Source organism: Oncorhynchus nerka, linkage group LG13 (assembly GCF_034236695.1).
Source record: "Oncorhynchus nerka isolate Pitt River linkage group LG13, Oner_Uvic_2.0, whole genome shotgun sequence".
NCBI lineage: Eukaryota > Metazoa > Chordata > Actinopteri > Salmoniformes > Salmonidae > Oncorhynchus > Oncorhynchus nerka.
The window spans coordinates 85821235-85842299 of NC_088408.1; the positions used below are offsets into that span (position 1 = coordinate 85821235).

Here is a 21065-nt window from a genome sequence, read left to right on the forward strand (position 1 = left end):
CAGTGAAATGCCGAATACAACAGGTGTAGTAGACCTTACAGTGAAATGCTGAATATAACAGGTGTAGTAGACCTTACAGTTAAATGCTGAATACAACAGGTGTAGTAGACCTTACAGTTAAATGCTGAATACAACAGGTGTAGTAGACCTTACAGTGAAATGCTGAATACAACAGGTGTAGTAGACCTTACAGTTAAATGCTGAATACAACAGGTGTAGTAGACCTTACAGTGAAATGCTGAATACAACAGGTGTAGTAGACCTTACAGTGAAATGCTGAATACAACAGGTGTAGTAGACCTTACAGTGAAATGCTGAATACAACAGGTGTAGTAGACCTTACAGTGAAATGCTGAATACAACAGGTGTAGTAGACCTTACAGTGAAATGCTGAATACAACAGGTGTAGTAGACCTTACAGTGAAATGCTGAATACAACAGGTGTAGTAGACCTTACAGTGAAATGCTGAATACAACAGGTGTAGTAGACCTTACAGTGAAATGCTGAATACAACAGGTGTAGTAGACCTTACAGTGAAATGCTGAATACAACAGGTGTAGTAGACCTTACAGTGAAATGCTGAATACAACAGGTGTAGTAGACCTTACAGTGAAATGCTGAATACAACAGGTGTAGTAGACCTTACAGTGAAATGCTGAATACAACAGGTGTAGTAGACCTTACAGTGAAATGCTGAATACAACAGGTGTAGTAGACCTTACAGTGAAATGCTGAATACAGCAGGTGTAGTAGACCTTACAGTGAAATGCTGAATACAACAGGTGTAGTAGACCTTACAGTGAAATGCTGAATACAACAGGTGTAGTAGACCTTACAGTGAAATGCTGAATTACAACAGGTGTAGTAGACCTTACAGTGAAATGCTGAATACAACAGGTGTAGTAGACCTTACAGTGAAATGCTGAATACAACAGGTGTAGTAGACCTTACAGTGAAATGCTGAATACAACAGGTGTAGTAGACCTTACAGTGAAATGCTGAATACAACAGGTGTAGTAGACCTTACAGTGAAATGCTGAATACAACAGGTGTAGTAGACCTTACAGCGAAATGCTGAATACAACAGGTGTAGTAGACCTTACAGTGAAATGCCGAATACAACAGGTGTAGTAGACCTTACAGTGAAATGCCGAATACAACAGGTGTAGTAGACCTTACAGTGAAATGCCGAATACAACAGGTGTAGTAGACCTTACAGTGAAATGCTTACTTACAGGCTCTAACCAATAATGCAAAAAAGGTATTAGGTGAACAATAGGTAAAGAAATAAAACAACAGTAAAAAGACTGGCTATATACAGTAGCGAGGCTATAAAAGTAGTGAGGTTACATACAGACACCGGTTAGTCAGGCTGATTGAGGTAGTATGTACATGTAGATATGGTTAAAGTGACTATGCATATATGATGAACAGAGAGTAGCAGTAGTGTGCGTAAAAGAGGGGTTAGCGGGTGGTGGGTGGGGGGACACAATGCAGGTAGCCTGGTTAGCCAATGTGCGGGAGCACTGGTTAGTCGGCCCAATTGAGGTAGTATGTACATGAATGTATAGTTAAAGTGACTATGAATATATGATAAAACGAGAGTAGCAGCAGCGTAAAAAGAGGGGTTGGGAGGAGGGACACAATGCAAATAGTCCGGGTAGCCATTTGATGACCTGTTGAGCAGTCTTATGGCTTGGTGGTAAAAACTGTTGAGAATCCTTTTCGTCCTAGACTTGGCTGGGATGGCTGGGGACTTTGACAGTTTTTAGGGCCTTCCTCTGACACCGCCTGGTGTAGGGGACCTGGATGGCAGGCAGCTTAGCCCCGGTGATGTACTGAGCCGTACGCACTACCCTCTGTAGTGCATTGCAGTCAGAGGCCGAGCAAATGTAGCACCAGGCAGTGATGCAACCAGTCAGAATGCTCTCGATGTTGCAGCTGCAAAACCTTTTGAGGATCTCAGGACCCATGCCAATTTTTGTTAGTTTCCTGAGGGGGAATAGGCTTTGTCCCCGTCGATGAGAATGGGGGCTGGCTTGCTCATCCTTTTCTTGTAGTCCACAATCATCTCCTTAGTCTTGGTTACGTTGAGGGATAGGTTGTTATTCTGGCACCACCCGGCCAGGTCTCTGACCTCCTCCCTATAGGCTGTCTCTTCGTTGTCGGTGATCAGGCCTAACACTGTTGTGTCGTCCGCTTTCTTAATGATGGTGTTGGAGTCGTGCCTGGCCATGCAGTCGTGGGTGAACAGGGAGTACAGGAGTGGACTGAGCACGCACCCCTGGGGAGCTCGAGTGTTGAGGATCAGCGTCGCAGACGTGTTGGTACCTACCCTCACCACCTGGGGCGGCTCATCAGGAAGTCCAGGATCCAGTTGCAGAGGGAGGTGTTTATTCCCAGTATCCTTAGCTTAGTGATGAGCTTTGAGGGTACTATGGTGCTGAACAATGAGCTGTAGTCAATGAATAACATTCTCACATAAGTGTTCATTTTTTCCAGGTGGGAAAGGGCAGTGTGGAGTGCAAGAGATTGCATCATCAGTGGATCTGTTTGGGCAGAATGCAAATTGGAGTGGGTCTAGGGTTTCTGAGATAATGGTGTTGATGTGAGCCATTACCAACCTTTCAAAGCACTTCATGGCTATGGACGTGAGTGCACGGGTCTGTAGTCATTTAGGCATGTTGCCTTTGTGTTCTTGGGCACAGGGACTATGGTGGTCTGCTTGAAACATGTTGGTATTACAGACTCAATCAGGGACATGTTGAAAATGTCAGTGAAGACATCTGCCAGTTGGTCAGCACATGCCCTGAGCACACGTCCTGATAATCCATCTGGCTCCACAGCCTTGTGTATTTTGACCTGTTTAAAGGTTAAAGGTCTTACTCACGTCGCCTACAGAGAGCGTGATCACATAGTCATCTGGAAAAGCTGATGCTCTCATTCATGCCTCAGTGTTGCTTGCCTCAAAGTGAGCATAGAAGGGATTTAGCTCATCTGGTAGGCTCGTGTCACTGGACAGCTCGCGGCTGTGCTTCACTTTGTAGTCTGTAATAGTTTGCAAGCCCTGCCCCATAAGACGAGCGTCGGAGCCGGTGTAGTATGATTCAACCTTAGCCCTGTACTGACACTTTGCCCGCTTTGATGGTTCATCGCAGGGCATAGCAGGATTCCTTGTAAGCTTCCGGGTTAGAGTCCTGCACCTTGAAAGAGGCAGCTCTACCCTTTAGTTACGTGCGAATGTTGCTTGTAAACCATGGCTTCTGGTTGGGGTATGTATGTAGAGTCACTGTGGGGACGACGTCGTCGATGCACTTATTGATAAAGCCAGTGACTGATGTGGTGTACTCCTCAATGCCATTGGAAGAATCCTGGAACATGTTCTAGTCTGTGATCGCAAAACAGTCCTGTAGTTTAGCATCTGCTTCATCTGACCACTTTTTTTATAGACCGAGTCAGGAGGATAGAGTTGTGGTCAGATTTACAAAATGGAGGGTGAGGGAGAGCTTTGCACGCGTCTCTGTGTGTGGAGTACAGGTGATCTAGAATTTCTTTCTCTCTGGTTGTACGTTTAACATGTTGATAGATATGTGGTAGAACAGATTTCAGTTTCCCTGCATTGAAGTCTCCGGCCACTAGGATCGCCACCTCTAGGTGAGTGGTTTCCTGTTTGCTTATTTCCTTATACAGCTGACTGAGTGTGGTCTTAGTGCCAGCATCTGTCTGTGGAGGTAAATAAACAGCCATGAAAAGTATAGCTGAAAACTCTCTAGGCAAGTAGTGTGGCCTGCAATTATCACAGTATACTCTACTTCAGGCGAGCAAAATCTAGAGACAACCTTAGACACCCCCCGTCTAACCTGAGCTGAGTGTGCTGTTCTATCTTGCCGGTGCAGCATATATCCCGCTAGCTGAATATCCATGTCGTCATTCAGCCACAATTCCGTGAAACATAGGATATTACAGTTTTTGATGTCCCGTTGGTAGGATAGTCCTGATCGTACCTCGTCTAATTTATTGTCCAATGATTGCACGTTGGCGAGTAGTATTGACGGTAATGGCAGCTTCCCCACTTGCCTTCTCCGGGTCCTGACCAGGCATCAGGCTCTTTGTCCTCTGTACCTGCATCGCTTCCTCTTGCAAATAACGGGGATGTCGTGGGGTGTTTGGAGAATGTCTTCCTCCTTGTTGTAGAAAAAAATCTTTGTCTAATCCAAGGTGAGTGATCGCTGTCCTGATATCCAGAAGCTCTCTTTTTACGTAAGATACGGTTGTAGAAACATTATGTACGAAATAAGTTATAAGTTACAAAATACCCACATAATTGCATAATTGGTAAAACTGCTGCCATTTCTTCTTGCGCCATCTTTTTTGAATATATTTTCTACATTGAATACAGAATTTAAACATTCACAGTATAGGCTGTAATAAGTATGTGAATCCCTAACTTCTCCAAAAGCTAATTGGAGTCAGGAGTCAGCTAACCTGGAGTCCAATCAATGAGACGAGATTTTGAGATTTTGGCTAGAGCTGCCCTGCAATATAAAAAAAACTCACAAAATATGATTTTGCTATTCACATGAAGTATTGCCTCATGTGAACCATACCTCGAAAAAAAGAGATCTAATAAGACCTAAGATGAACTTGTTATGGCTGCAATCCCACTAACGGGATAAGTGTCATCAACAACCCCTAAATAGCATAGCGCTACATTCAATAAATATTACTAAAAATATTTAGTCATGAAATCACAAGTGCAATATAGGAAAACACAGTTTAACCTTTTGTTAATCCACCTGTCGCTTTACAGTGAAAGCAATCCAAGCGTTTGTGTAAGTTTATCGATCGCACGACAAAACATTAAGTACACTTAGCATCAGGTAGCTTGGTCACGAAAATCAGAAAAGCAATCAAATTAATCGTTTACCTTTGATGATCTTCGGATGTTTTCACTCACGAGACTCCCAGTTACACAGCAAATGTTCCTTTTGTTCCATAAAGATAATTTTTATATCCAAAATAACGCGCCAAACAAACGGAGGTATGTTCAGAAATCCACAGGAAAGAGCGGTCACAACAACGCAGATGAAAATTCCAAATAGTTTTCATAATGTCCACAGAAACATGTCAAATGTTTTTTATAATCAATCCTCAGGTTGTTTTTAAAATATATAATCGATAATATATCAACCGCAAATGTCTTTCACAGTAGGAGAGGGTAAAGCAATTCCTATCCAAACTCTGTTGCGCGAGCAAAACTCAAGTGACCACTTGAGCGATGTAATCGTTCTGGCTCATTTTTCAAAGTAAAAGCCTGAAACTATGTCTGAAGACTGTTGGCACCTTGAGGAAGCGATAGGAAAAGTAATCTGGTTCATATCCCTTTAAATCCATCAAAGGGAGGCTATGGAACATGGAGTTTTCAAAATAGAAGTCACTTCCTGTTTTGATTTTCCTCATGGTTTCGCCTGCAATATCAGTTCTGTTATACTCATAGACCATATTTTGACAGTTATGGAAACTATAGAGTGTTTTCTATCCAATACTAATAATAACATGCATATATTAGCAGCTGAGACTGAGGAGCTGGCCGTTTACAATGGGCACCTTTTCATCCAAGCTACTCAATACTGCCCCTGCAGCCATAAAAAGTTAAGAATTGTTGACTTGCATGAAGCTGAAAAGGTTTACAAAAGTATCTCTAACAGACTTGATGTTCATCGGCGAGTGGAGTTTAGACCAAAAAGCTATATTTCTGTCTCATCAGACCACATGACCTTCTCCCATTCCTCCTCTGGATCATCCAGATCATTGGCAAACTTCAGACGGCCTGGACATGCGCTGGCTTGAGCAGGGGGACCTTGACGGTGTAGTGTGTTACTAATGGTATTCTTTGAGACTGTTGTCCCAGCTCTCTTCAGGTCATTGACCAGGTCCTGCCGTGTAGTTCTGGGCTGATCCCTCACCTTCCTCATGATCATTGATGCCCCACGGGGTGAGATCTTGCATGGAGCCCCAGACCGAGGGTGATTGACCTCTACATGCTTTGTAAGTAGGAAAACCTGCAAAATCGGCAGTGTATCAAATACTTGTTCTCCCCACTGTACATATTACCTCAACCCCCGCACATTGACTCTGTACCAGTACCTCCTGTATATAGTCGCTCTACTGTTATTTTAATGCTGCTCTTTAATTACTTGTTACTTATTTTTCTTATTCTTATCCCCCAAAAATATAACTGCATTGTTAGTTAAGGGTTTGTAAGTAAACATTTCACTGTAAGGTCTACTACACCTGTTGTATTCGGCGCATTTGACTAATAACATTTGATTGACTTGATTTGGTTCGATTCCAGGCTGTATCACAACCGGCCGTGATTGGGAGTCCCATAGTGCGGCTCACAATTGGCCCAGCATCATCCGGGTTTGGCCGGGGTAGGCTGTCATTGTAAATAAAGAATTTGTTCTTAACTGACTTACTTAGTTAAATAAAGGATAAATAAAACAAATAAAAAATGAAATGGAGACACCTGTACCATGTCAGATATAGAGTTGAGAGAGAGGATCAACTCATACAGTATACTCTAACTGCACACAAAGGTTGAACCCATACAGAATCAACTCATACTGTACACAAACAATAGACTGAAGTGAAATACAAGTCACTCCATCAACAGATACATTGGTGTCAGAGTATGTGGTTTCAGACACTGCAGTGAGTCAGTGAGACTAACCAGAAGCATATTGCAGCAGAAGCAAAGGGACACTATCACCCTGCTTTGATAAAACTGATTTCCCTGGGGTGGCAGCCTCAGATGAACTCTCACACACTCTGACACACACTCCTCTCCACTGCCACAGACATGAAACAGGCAACACCAGCACCTCCGGGCTGTTTAACCTCACATTGTAACATGAAGAGGGACCACTCTCGCTCTCTGTCATTCTTTATAAAATATGGGGTACTATTCTACAGTGGGAAACCTTCTAATGTTCTCACTATCTTATTTGCCGTCCCAGAGGATCCCATTCCCTTTTTAGGGAAGAACATTCCAGGAGTGATATGTTCTAAATGATAAGCTGCAGTGAAACGTGAGTCTGCTGGTGTCTCCTCAAATCATCTCAATATCGCTCTGGAGGAGCAGAGGTAAGGTTGTAAAAACATGGGGTTAGGGTCGTGGCTGTTACAGGCTGTTCTCTCCCAAACATATGCACAAACACACACCACATTTACTATGTGTTCTGTGTAACCATGCAGAAAATAGACTGAGATAGAGGTTATATCCTACAAGGCCCAAAGAGAAGATGGTCAGTCTAAGAGTTCTGGAGAACACTGTAGTGTGTTGTTTTGGATTGACTCGCTTTGCCAAGACTTCCAAAGAACTGGATCAATTTGAAATATTCTATGTGACCGACTGGCTCGATTCGGTCTTATGTAGCAAAATAGATTTTTTTGTTTGTTTTTACATTGGATAAAAGTAGAGACTCAGAGCTAGAAAATGGTATATCACACACTACAGTTGAGGAACAATGGGAAAGTAATTCTGCTTTGAATGTTGTTAATCTTGTAACCCCACTTTTGAGAAAATGACCCTTGAACGTTTTGGTACACGTACTGGAGAGCTCTTCTTTGTCTACACTAGGGCTGTTGCGGTGATCGTATTACAGCCACACCAGTGGTCACGAGTCAAGAAGGCAGTCAAATTCCATGTGACCGTTTAGTCACGGTAATTGGGCTTCTCCAAGCTCTGATGCTGCTGGTGGTCATTAGTAGCCTACCAAACTTGCTAACTGCCTGGTACTCAGTACTCTATTGTCCCTCTAATCAGTCTGACATCATTGCAAATGTATTCAAAAATGTAGTCAAACATTTAATGAGAGCCCATGAGCTCATGTTGCGCAACATTTCAATAGGCTATGCATTTGACCTGACGGCCTGTAGTAAAAAGAGGAGGACCAGCTTTCTACATGCTAGGTCTACTATATACATTTTTCAACATTTATTTTATTAATCACAATGCCTATATTTCAAACAGGAGTTTAGCCTACCTGCCTGGCATGAAAATAAACCACAGGGAAAAGCGTACTGCTTTCGCTATTTAAGTGTATAGATGCCATGTCTTTTTTTCTGCCCCTGTTGCCCATTTCCTTGATAGTGGTCCATTCTAAATCAAAACCAATTTCACACATATATTATTTAGTATATGTAAAGACAAGATTAAATCAAGAATAGTCTGATGGGTGACAATATTAGCCTATCACTTGTGAATGACATATTATCACTTATGAATGATGCCCAGCATAAGAAACAATGCAATTTTTTGCGACTTCTCAACTTTTCAAGTTTGAGGAAGATCATTTTCACCATTAAAAATGCAGTTTTATAATAAAAGCATTACGTGCATAATTGCATTTGCGGTCACTTTTGATAATGGTGTTTTCTGCTAATGAAACATTTGCGCTTATAGCCTACTACCATGTGTGCATTGCTGCGTGTATAATGTGAAGAAATAGCCTAATAGTTTATCAACATGTTAAGCTAAAAGTTCTGATCTGTCACATCAGGCACATTGTTTAAAAAAAAAAATTTATGCTAGTGGTTGTATTAATTTGGGATCTATCTCATCCCACAACAGGTCCAGACTATGTTTGGAATATAATTTTTCCGCACAGAATAGAATAGGTCGACCTTTGTACTATGCGGATAGTAGATTGACATAGGCTATTGCTTTTGCTCTTCATAAGGCTACTCATCTTGTTGGCTGATGAAAAGTAACTGTGGACAGTTCTTCCAATATCTTCAATATGCGCCTCGGAATTGGATAAGGATGCGCGCAGTTGCGTCCCCGATGTGTCTGTATTCACTTGTAGCGTGTGAGAAAGACCCGATCATATGATGGAGTGCACAGCACTCAGGGAGAAGGGCACACCGACCAGTGGTTAGTGTGCATTACGGCCACACAAAGGGGATGACACCGTGAAATTCTAGGCATTATCAAGTGCTTGTCAAATTGTGCATGAGTGTATTGCCTACGCAGGAAACAAAGCAGAGCTCATGCCTTTCAAGCTACTTTTTCAATTTATCATTAGAGTCACATCATGCTGCCTTACAATGTATTAAAAATCAAAACATACAGCCCAACGTTTGTAGAACAACTAAAGTTACATTAATAACTCTAAATTAAAATGTCTTAAGGCTAGGGGGCAGTATTTTGACGTCCGGATGAAAAGCATGCTCAAAGTAAACTGCCTGTTACTCAGGCCCAGAAGCTAGGATATGCATATAATATATTTGGCAGATTCGGATGGAAAACACTCTAAAGTTTCTAAAACTGTTCAAATAATGTCTGTGAGTTTAACAGAACTGATTTGGCAGGCAAAACCCCGAGGGCAAACCATCCAGGGAAACAACAGAAAATTGAGGTCATAGGATTTCCAAATAGGTTTCTATGGGAAGCCTTATTTATGAGGAACTTGGTTGCAGTTCATATGGCTTCCACTAGATGTCAACAGTGTTTAGAAATTGTTCAATGTTTTTCTTTTGAGAAATGAAGAAGTAGGGCTATTCATTCCATGAGTCACTCTGAAGGTCCTTATTATTTTGGTGCGCGTGAACAGGAAGGCACTTCATGTTGTTTTTATCAGGTATTAGAAACAGTTTATTCCGTCTTAAATTTGATCAATTATTTACATTTTAGGATACCTGAGGTTGGATTAGGAATGTTGTTTGAACCAGGTTTACAGGTAACTTATTAGATAATGTGTAGTTATATTGGGTGAGTTGGAACCAGTGTATTTCTGAATCAAACGCAACAAATGCATTTATATAAAAAAGAATAAAAAGAAGGAATTTATCGAACAAAACAAAATTCATTGTGTCAATGAGACATTAGGGATTGCAAAAACAAGTAGATCTTCAAAGTTAAGGCATTTATTATATGGCTATTTCTGACTTTTGTGTCGCACCTGCCTGGTTGAAAATTGTTCATGTGCTTTTATGCGGGGCGCCGTTAATCCTTTTTGAAATCTGACACAGCGGCTGGATTAACAAGAAGTTAAGCTTCATTTTGATGTACTACACATATATTGTCGTGAATGTTGAATATTGAAATTCCTGTAGTTTTAATTTGGCGTGCTGCGATTTGGATGTTGTCAAATCGATCCCGCTAAAGGGATTGGTGCATGAAGGGCTCCATAAGAGGTTAATTAATCATATAGGAATACCTATTTCTTTGTTAATTGCTCAACACAGAATAGCTGCATGTGCGCACTCCCTCAAATCGTTTGGAGAAAATATATTTTCTATTTTATTAAGTTTTGTTCAATTGTATTCTTCATCCTATAAAATAATGCAACGGAATGCTAAGCAAATCTTGTCTGCTTAACCAGTCTAGGACTGGGGTTCCTCTTCCGCTAGCGGAACACCTCGCCAAATGCCAATGAAATTGCCAAATACAAATCAACAGAAATCTCATAAATCAAATTTCTCAAACATACAATTATTAGGCACCATTTTAAAGATCAAATTCTCATTAATCCAGCCACAGTGTCTGATTAAAAAAATGCTTTACAGCAAAAGCTCCGCAAACGATTATGTTAGGTCACCACCAAGTCACAGAAAAACCCAGCCATTTTTCCAGCCAAAGAGAGGAGTCACAAAAAGAACAAATTCGAGATAAAATGAATCGCTAACCTTTGATGATCTTCATCAGATGACACTCATAGGACTTCATGTTACACAATACATGTATGTTTTGTTCAATAAAGTGCATATTTATATCCAAAAATCTAATTTTACATTGACGTGTTATGTTCAGTAGTTCCAAAACATGCAGTGATTTTGCAGAGAGCCACATGAATTCACAATACTAAATGTTGATGAAAATTCAAGTGTTATGCATGGAACTTTAGATAAACTTCTCCTTAACCTGTTTGGGCTATGGGGCAGCATTTTCACTTTTGGATGAAAAGCATGCCCAGAGTAAACTGCCGCCTACTCAGTCACAGATGCTAATATATGAATATTATGATTAGTATTGGATATAAAACACTCTGAAGTTTCTAAAACTGTTTGAATGATGGCTGTGTTTATAACAGAACTCATATGGCAGGCAAAAACCTGAGACAAAATCCAAACAGGAAGTGGGAAATCTGAGGTTTGTAGTTTTTAAACTCAGCCCCTATTGAATATACAGTGGGCTATTGGTTATATTGCACTTCCTAAGGCTTCCACTAGATGTCAACCGTCTTTAGAACGTTGTTTGATGCTTCTACTACGAAGGGGGGCTGAATGAGAGGGGAATGAGTCAAAAGTCTGCCAGCAGCCTCGAGCTCAGTCACGCGCATTCACATGAAAAGTAGCTCTCGTTCCATTTTTCTACAGACAATGGAATTCTCCGGTTAGAACATTATTGAACATTTATGATAAAAACATCTCAAAGATTGATTCTATACATAATTTGATATGTTTCTATGACCAGTAATATAACCTTTTGGAATTTTCATCCGACCTTTCCGCTGGAGGTTGCACGCGTATTTTGATTTGTTTACCAAATGCCCTAACAAAAGGAGATATATGGACATAAATGATGAACTTTATCGAACAAATCAAACATTTATTGTGGAACTGGGATTCCTGGGAGTGCATTCTGATGAAGATCATTCGAAGGTAAGTGAATATTTATAATGCTATTTCTGACTAATGTTGACTGCGCAACATGGCAGATATTTATTTTGGCTGGTTTGGGCTCTGAGCTCCGTACTCAGATTATTGCATGGTATGCTTCTCCCGTAACGTTTTTGGTAAATCTGACACAGCGGTTGCATTAAGCATTTGCCTCACCCATCTCTTTAAGGATTCACATGCATGACATCAGCAACCTTGTGCTCCAAAATTGCATAACTGGTGTATTTTAACACCAATAATCCCATTCGTTTAAAAAGGAATTCAATATATGTCAATCTCGCAAACCAGGCAACTAAAAGCAACTTTCTAAACAATGTTTTGATTAGTTTCTAGCTTGTTAGCTGGTGAGCTAACGTTAACCTTTTCATATGTGAGTTCCAAATATCTCAAACGGTCGCCCCAGCATGAGGTTTTATATGCACGTGATGATAGAATGTTATTTTCATTCCAGAATGTGATTGTTACGCAATAGTAGATTTAATCCACACTGCCCTTAACCTCTTGAACCTCTGGGGGCAGTATTTCATTTTTGGATGAAAAACGTTCCCGTTTTAAACAAGATATTTTGTCACGGAAAGATGCTCGACTATGCTTATAATTGACAGCTTTGGAAAGAAAACACTCTGACGTTTCCAAAACTGCAAAGATATTGTCTGTGAGTGCCACAGAACTAATGCTACAGGCGAAACCAAGATGAAATTTCATACAGGAAGTGAGCCATATTTTTGAAGCGCTGTGTTCCAATGTCTCTTCATATGGCTGTGAATGCGCAAGGAATGAGCCTACACTTTCTGTCATTTCCCCAAGGTGTTTGCAGCACTGTGACGTATTTGTAGGCATATCATTGGAAAATTGACCATAAGAGACTACATTTACCAGGTGTCCGCTCGGTGTCCTCCGTCGAAACTATTGTGTAATCTCCAGGTGCGTGCATTTTTCCATTTTGAACAGAGGAGAAACCAAACTGCCACGAGTGACTTATCATCGAATAGATATGTGAAAAACACCTTGAGGATTGATTCTAAACAACGTTTGCCATGTTTCTGACGATATTATGGAGTTAATTTGGAAAAAAGTTTGCGTTGTAATGACTGAATTTTCATTTTTTTTTCTTAGCCAAACGTGATGAACAGAAGGGAGCGATTTCTCCTACACGAATAATATTTTTGGAAAAACTGAACATTTGCTATCTAACTGAGAGTCTCCTCATTGAAAACATCCGAAGTTCTTCAATGGTAAATTATTTTATTTGAATGCTTTTCTTGTTTTTGTGAAAATGTTGCCTGCTGAATGCTAGGCTTAATGCTATACTAGCTATCAATACTCTTACACAAATGCTTGTGTAGCTATGGTTGAAAAGCATTTTTTGAAAATCTGAGATGACAGTGTTGTTAACAAAAGGCGAAGCTTGTGAGCCAATATATTTATTTAATTTCATTTGCGATTTTCATGAATAGTTAACGTTGCGTTATGGTAATGAGCTTGAGGCTATAATTACGCTCCCGGATACGGGATTGCTCGTCGCAACAGGTTAAACCAAGGCAAGCGGCCTGTTTTTATTTATAAGCTGTTTTCAACTGGTCAATTTCAAATGATTTTCTAACGTGTTTTTCATCTCTAAGAACAGTTTGAATTGAGGTATGTTTCGCCTCCTCATTCATTCACATAAATGTAGTACTTTTTACTTTTGCGGGCAATACATTTTTGTAAATTTTTTGTACATTTCTGACTCGGACAGAATTCCCTAAGCACTTCCCAATTGTTTGTGCAGTTCAAGTCTGCAGACATTTGCTTATCTCCTGTCAGAATAGAATCTGCACACACATGTTCACATTTTCTGTCTGTTGCCTGCATAGCAGTCATTGTTGTTTTCATTACTAATAATAACTTTGGAAATGTGTGCATTTCCATCAAAATAAGTGTCTTATTACGTTATACAAGTTTCTGTATGTCGTGTCATGTCGTTTCTACTGTAGCTCACTCTTTTTATGGAGCATAATATATTTGTGTATATTCCTTATAACCGTGGACACGTGAGGTAACATTACTAATTTTATAATCTTTATATTCAATTGTGCTTATGTAGCTAGCTACGTTCTTCAATACGCTCTGTAAAACAATGGTAATTGCATCAGAGAAGTATTAGCTTGTGTTGTATTTTGAAGCTACCCTGGGCTTATGACTCCAAAGTGGCGCAGCGGTCTAAGGCACAGCATCTCAGTGCTCGAGGCATTACTACAGACACCCTGGTTAGAAACCAGGCTGTGTAAGTGACTTGTTATGTTATAATAGTTTCTGTATGTGAACTGTACTGAACTTCCAATTACAAAAAAAACCTTGATCAGTAATCATCTCACCTGTTAGTTGGTGGCCATTGAGGGCAATATCTTGGTCGTTTTTCCGAGTGCATTCAACAAAGCTGTTTATCATGTCCGCCTTATCCACTGCCCCCATTTTGAAGTTATAGTCAAGCACACAGTCTGGTTTGATTTTTCTCTCTCCCATCAGGTGGTCCACCTTCCCTGTGGCCGACATGGTTGCTGTACGGACAGTGGAGAGGACATGGACGTCTCGTTTGTCATGCCACTTTACTGCCAGCTGTTGACCGTTCTCCTTGAACTTCACCTGCGCTCTCTGCATCTTCCTGCATCCGAATGCCGGAATCCCCTTCCTGTTCGACCTGACTGTGCCACAGGCCCCTGTGCTGTTGGAGAGCAGCTGGAAGAGTGTGGGACTGCTGTGACAATTGTCCACATACAAAGTGTGTCCCTTGCTGAGATGAGGAGCCAGCATGGTCATCGCCATGGACCCGATACCCCAAGCCCATCATAATGTTGAATGTCAGTGGTGGACCTTGTGTAAACTATAATGTCTTCACATTGCACATGACAAAGAACTTGACCTCAAACATGTGCCTTTTGGAGGGTATATATTGATGGAACACCAGCCTACCTTTCCATAACATCAGGGTCTCATCAATGCATAGGTCCTTGTATGGCACAAAGACACGACCAAATGCTGATGTCAGACTGGTGCGAACATTTCTTATTTTGTATAACCTAGGAAGTGGTCTTGGGAAAAAAGGGTGGCAAAGAAGGGAGTTGCAAACATAGGATCTGTGCTCCGGTACTCAGGGAGTTCTTCTTTACTATCCCCATGAGAAGGACTGTCACCAGGAAGGTATGTCATTTCACTAATTGTGGCTGTCACCCATTTAGCGAGTTTCTCCCTCACTCCTGGCTCTCTCTTCTCCTGTAGCTCCAAGGCATAGTGATTGGTCTCCTCTACTATGTCTCCCACCAACTCCTCTGTCAGAAACAACTTGAAGCACTCAGATGGAAATGGAAAGGGGCATTGCACTCCAGACTGGGACTCATCAAAGAAAACAGCAGGGCCAGGAGGGGTGAAATGGCTGGCGGCCTTCCAGCTACCTCAGAATTCCTGTACTTCATCCACTGTCGGTCTGCCTCCATCACCACCAGCATCTTCAAAGGGACCTGGGACTTCGTCAGTGGATAACGAGTCCTCAGATTCAGGGTTCTCAACGGCTACAAGGTTGGGGGGCAGCTCCTCACTGTCACTGTCAGAATCTGATTCCTGACTTTCATACTCAGACTCATTGTCAGAATTAAAATAATCTCCAGAATTTCTACATTTGTGAGTGGTGTCCTTTTGAAAGACATTGCTAATGATACAGCTTATCTCACTAGCTACATACATAAACATACATAAACAACAACACTGAATGGCTCAGAGTGGGAGTGAGAGGTTACGTGATTGACTGCCGGCTCGCGCCACCCATCAATAAATCACTATCAGAAAATGTTTTGTGTGGTAATTATTGATATATTTACTGTTTTATTCACATGTTTTCAAGTACTATTTACAAATCATGCATTCCGATTATTGCATAGATTGTAATGGGCATATATTATGTGTGTAAAATACTTTTTTGAAGGTTGTACTAATTATGATGTGCTAAGCTAATTCCAACTATGTGTGGAGCCATGTTTGTTGACATACAATGCATTCTGGGTGTGACGTAATAGTCTGTCGGACCAAAGATTTTATAACAAAATGAGGTGAGTAAGGGTTCATTCATTTTTTGAGAACTTCTGGAAGTGATTGGTGGGATGTGAATGATGGTAGATGACACACCCACTTAAACATGCATGCAATAAACAGACCAAACTCATCTTGTCTTCTTATCTTTGGTTTCTGTGAGAAAAAAAGAATGGCGGCACGCAGACACTACCCATCGTCGGATTACTTTCGATTTCTAGAAAGTCAATTATTTCGACCAATGGTGAGCTCACCCGTGATGTGATTAATTATAATAGAAATTGCTATTAGCTAATTCATATTGTAGTTTATATCAGCCGAGAGTTATAAAAATATGACCGCTTGTGTTACGTCAATAATTCCTCAGTTAGCGCTAGGACAAATGCAGCCTACATTTTTTCTGTTTGGATGATTGTGTTATGCTGTAGATACTTCTGTGAATGTCATCAAAAAATAAACTGCTCACATTCTGTCCATTACTTTTTAAGGGCTGTGTTCGTGCAAAATGTTTCTGAAAAAACGTGTGGCCAGCTCAAATGCTGATTGTTGCGTCATTCAAAACTGTCCGTTCTAAATAAGCACTCTAAATAAGCGTTCTAATCACACCGGTTTGATTGTATGCTACAGGGACCGCTGCAGAATTCAAATAATGACCACATCATATAGCTGACAACATCTTAACTTGAGCTAATTTGTATTCATTATTACATGAAAATAAACTTACAACAAGATCATTATTTACAAGTTAATGGCAAGCTAATTAGAGGAAAATACCTTACGCTTGTGATTGTGAGGAAATAAAATCAGGGCATTCTAACTGAGAATTTTAGAACTTGGACATCGTCTCTTCGGCCTAACGTTCTATCCTAGTTTTACTTTGGTGCAGGTCATGTTGTTCTTCACATTACCGTATCTGGTTAACAAATACTATATGAAATAAAATCAACATTTATTTGTCACATTTTCAAGATACAGAAGGTGTAAACGGCAGTGAGAATAGTACCTTGTTTAGACATGTCGCTAAGCAATTAACGATAATCCCAACTCCTAACGTTACTACCCTGTATGAATAAGCAGGCGGCTAACCAACTAGATTCAATGATAGCTAGCTAGTTCACATTAGGCTATAACAATCAATGGCATTGGCTCTGAGATACGAATGATATTACTACACAGATCATACACATAACAAATGTAATCCGGAGACAGGTGTTTTATACAGCAGAGTTCTGTGTGTTTTCTTTTTAACTCCCTCCGCATATTTGCAATCAAACGCCAGCATTTTCTCCATCTCCTTAGCTATCATACTCTGCTTCCACTGGGCATTCCACTGATTTAAAAACCTGTCCTTCAGAAAGTGGAGAGCAACACTTTTGCAGTTATTTGTGATGTCTTTAAAAAAAGAACGGATACCTACACATACTGAGCAGCCATTGTTATAGACAGAAGTGTGCTACATGGCAGACCAATCTGAACTCATCTCTTGGCATCTCCAGCCCATCCATCATCTCAGCCAATCATGGCTAGCGGGAAGGTTCATGCATTTTTTAATAAAAACATATATTTATGTTCAAATGCCTCTCCTATGAAGTATTGACGTACGACATATGCCTAGTTTCCTGAAACGAGTCACATATTCTTCCAATGCAAACTTGGATGTGAAATGGTTGTTCTTCTCATACAACTGCATACAATTCTAAACACATTAAGGGCTGCATCTGCCGTCCACTCTGACATCAGACTGACTTCAACACACATGACTTCAACACATAGCAGTGCTCTCTATGACTCTCACATACAATAACAATATATGGTGATATACGTCAATACTCACAGATGTAGTAGTACTCTCTGCCCGGTCTGAACTCGAAGCCCAGAGAGAAGGGGGTGAAGAGCTGGAACTTCTCGGAGAACTTGAGTGGTCCATTGGGGGAGTGAGGCCTGTTACACTCCCAGCGTTTAAAGCCCTTGGCTGTGTGGTCACACGTACTGTAGCCGTCGTAGTTGACCATGTAGAGGACGTAGCGCTCCATCAGCTCCTCCGGCACCATGTCTTCATAGTGGGGACAGAACACATCCAGGTAGTCGTTTATACACACGTCAATGTGGTAGTCTCCACGATGGAACCTGATTGGACAGAAGGCAAGGAAGAGAACGTTAGTGTTTGGAAGACTGATGAAGGGCTTCAGTTACAGATGGAATGGAAGATAAAATCAGCAGTTAGTCATAATTACTTTATTCCCCAATAACAGTCATACACCATTGAATGTGCCTCAAAAACTTTACTTTAAAAAACATGTTTTAGGAAGAGGGAAGGAGGGATGGAGGGGGAGAAAAAGAGAGGGAAGTAGGGAGATAAACAAAGTGTTTGAAAGTGCCTCAAAAACTTTCCAATTATTTATCAATTATCAACAACAGTACATTACATAACACCACCAAGAAGGAAGTGACTTTACTCTGCACAACCTGATTTAGTAGTACTTTAAAAGTAAAAGTAACACTCATGGTCCTAAACACATTTCTGCAGTACACAGTGTTCTGGACATTGAAGTCAACGTGACTTGATGAGTACACTCCCACTCCAAGTCCACTTCAGTTCATATCAACAATATCACTGAAGACAACTTAAACATCCTCAATTATAAAACTCACACACATATGTATGTGTGAGTGCGCACGCACACACACAACAGTCATGTTAACATTTTCTCAATGTTATACAGTATGTTGATTAATTTGTTTAGATGTTTATGAGTGCAGGTTGGATCTTTCAACATTCTTCAGATATCCCTCAGAAATGTGCAAGGAATCGTTCTTAACATTTGGCTTTAGTAAACGGGGAGGTTTTGTCTATAAATCCATCCCAGGAAATTTATGCACACCACTTCTCTACAACATAATGTATCACACACTAAAGAATCCAACTTGGACAAAATATCTCTCTTTTGGATGCCAGAAAGCGCTGCGAAAAAGTACTTTTTCCTTATTTACTTCTAGCATTTTGAAAACTCAGAGAAGAGTTCAGACATCAGAGGGTTCCAGAGTCCACAGGGAGGTGTGAGATAGTTGAGGCTGTAAATGTCAAACGATACCAAAATACAGCGTGTGTTTTCCCCCAGAAGGCTGTGCATAGAGGCATGTTTATAACTCCACTGATCCACAACATACTACACAGGGTCATGATGTTCTAATTCCCTCATCTGAACATACACATACACACACACACACACACGCACAGGCACACGCATACACAGACACAAACAGACACACACAGAGTTGGGTAGGTTACTTTCTAAATGTAATATGTTACAGTTAATAGTTGCCGGTCCAAAATTGTAATCAGTAACGTAACTTTTGGATTACCACAAACTCAGTAATGTAATCTGATTACTTTCAGTTACTTTGCGATTGCTTAAGTGGCATTAGAAGAAGACAAAAATGTATATTACCAATTGAACTCCTTTCAGATAAATCAATGTTAGAGCTCACATAGTTGGCCATCAATGGATGTTGCATTTTACTTTATGGGTTATGCAGGCTTCTGACCCATTGCTTTCTACTTCCAATAGAGATAACACAATTATTGGGCAATACATGTACATTAAAAAACAACGTCTGACACATTTTCAGTCTTTCCAATTAGGTAAATACCCCATGAACATCAAGAATAGGACAATAATATGGAAATATACTGTATATTAGTCTATTTGTTTTACCTCAATATAATCCCAAAACAAAGGACATATTAGTCTGCTATGTTGTTTGGGTTGTTGTCATGGAGGGCTCATTGCTTCAAAACATGGTTTAAATATAAATGCTGCTCTAATGGAATGGCATGCTTCATATTCTACCGAAAAGTGCTATTTGCTTAATGTGAAATTGAATTGAATTCTATAATACATACTAATACATACTATGGATCGGCCTATTGTTTACATTTTTGTTGGTGATACCATAGAATTACGAACTAGAACACTTAATTAATTTCAAATAAGATTTGATATGGGGTAGGCTAGTGGTTAGAGTGTTGGGCTGGTATCGGTAAAGGTTGCAAGTTCAAATCCCCAAGGTACAAATCTGTCATTCTGTCATTGAAAATAAGAATTTGTTCCTAGGCTGTCATTGAAAATAAGAATTTGTTCTTAACTGACTTGTCTAGTTAAATAAATGTAAAATAAATATCTCGATAAGTTGTTGAAGTCTTTCAAAAGTGTACAAGTTTAAGCATATGTTCATTAGGCCTTTGGAAATGTTTTTTTATCGGTACGAATTAGATTGAGCAATCAAAGCCAACTCATGGTCTTCATAAATTAAACATGTTTTCGACTGTATGTGCGGAGGAACTCCCTCAAACTATTATTCCACAGGTTGGGATCCACGCTATGCAGCTGCAAGAGCACATTTTTCACTGGCTGTCCACGGGTCGCATAAACAGTGATTGATAGGCAGCTTAGCCTACACTTCTGAAATTCAATCATTTTTGGGGTATAATACACCTATACATTTGTGATCAGTCATCCACAACCATATATTTGAGAGAGCAGCAGTGTGATGCATATCATTGCTATGCAGATATCAATAATAGGCCCATAGACTACAGCGCCCCTGTCGTCCTTACCTCCAAGCGTTTACTCCAGTTGGTCATATAATCTTTGATGCCGACAGCAGTTATATCACTGGAAAACATGGGCTGGACTGTAGGCCACAAAAGCCTATTCCTGCTCTTTTCCCGCGGTCCATCAAACACATTTGTGTGTCATCATAGTGGTCTCTGATGTGGTCAGCCTCACTCAGGCAGAACAAACTTAAACTTGCACCTTTTTTCAATGCTGAATTCAATGTCATTGAGAAAACAGAAAGGTGTCATTAAGTATTTTATCGAAAACAATCTTTCTGAATTTCAAAGTAATCCAAGAAGTTATCATCTAGTTTTTCAAAAGTATCTGTAATCTGATTACAATTTTTCATTTGGTAACGTAACAGATTACAGTTTGTAATCCGTTAATCCCCAACCCTGGACACACACGCACATACAACTACACACGCACACACACACACAAGCTTGCCCACACACACACACTGTGGCTCAGGTCCGAATTCCTCTTTGATTTGTCTACTAACAACTGTTTGACCATGCCTCAGAGGAATTAGTGTGCATGTCGTTAGAGCAGTTGGCTGAGGGGTGGATCTGGGGAAAGCTGACTCTAACTTCAGGTTGCTGACCCTAACTCAACCCTGAAAAGAGACTTTCATTCTCTACCTAACCTTTGCTATGTCTGGACCTGAGAAGAGGTCAATGTTTAATTGAAAACCTCTT

General features: G+C 40.4%; 1 protein-coding gene across 2 annotated transcripts in view; it reads right to left on the minus strand.

Annotated features, from left to right (window-relative positions):
* The window catches only part of LOC115140312 (ephrin-A5-like), a 201866-nt gene that overhangs the window by 26657 nt on the left and 154144 nt on the right, over positions 1 to 21065 (minus strand). For both annotated transcript variants that reach the window (XM_029678629.2, XM_029678628.2), the window contains exon 2: positions 17583 to 17875. In XM_029678629.2, the coding sequence (XP_029534489.1) occupies positions 17583 to 17875 (293 nt within the window). The remainder of the gene's footprint in view (positions 1 to 17582; positions 17876 to 21065) is intronic.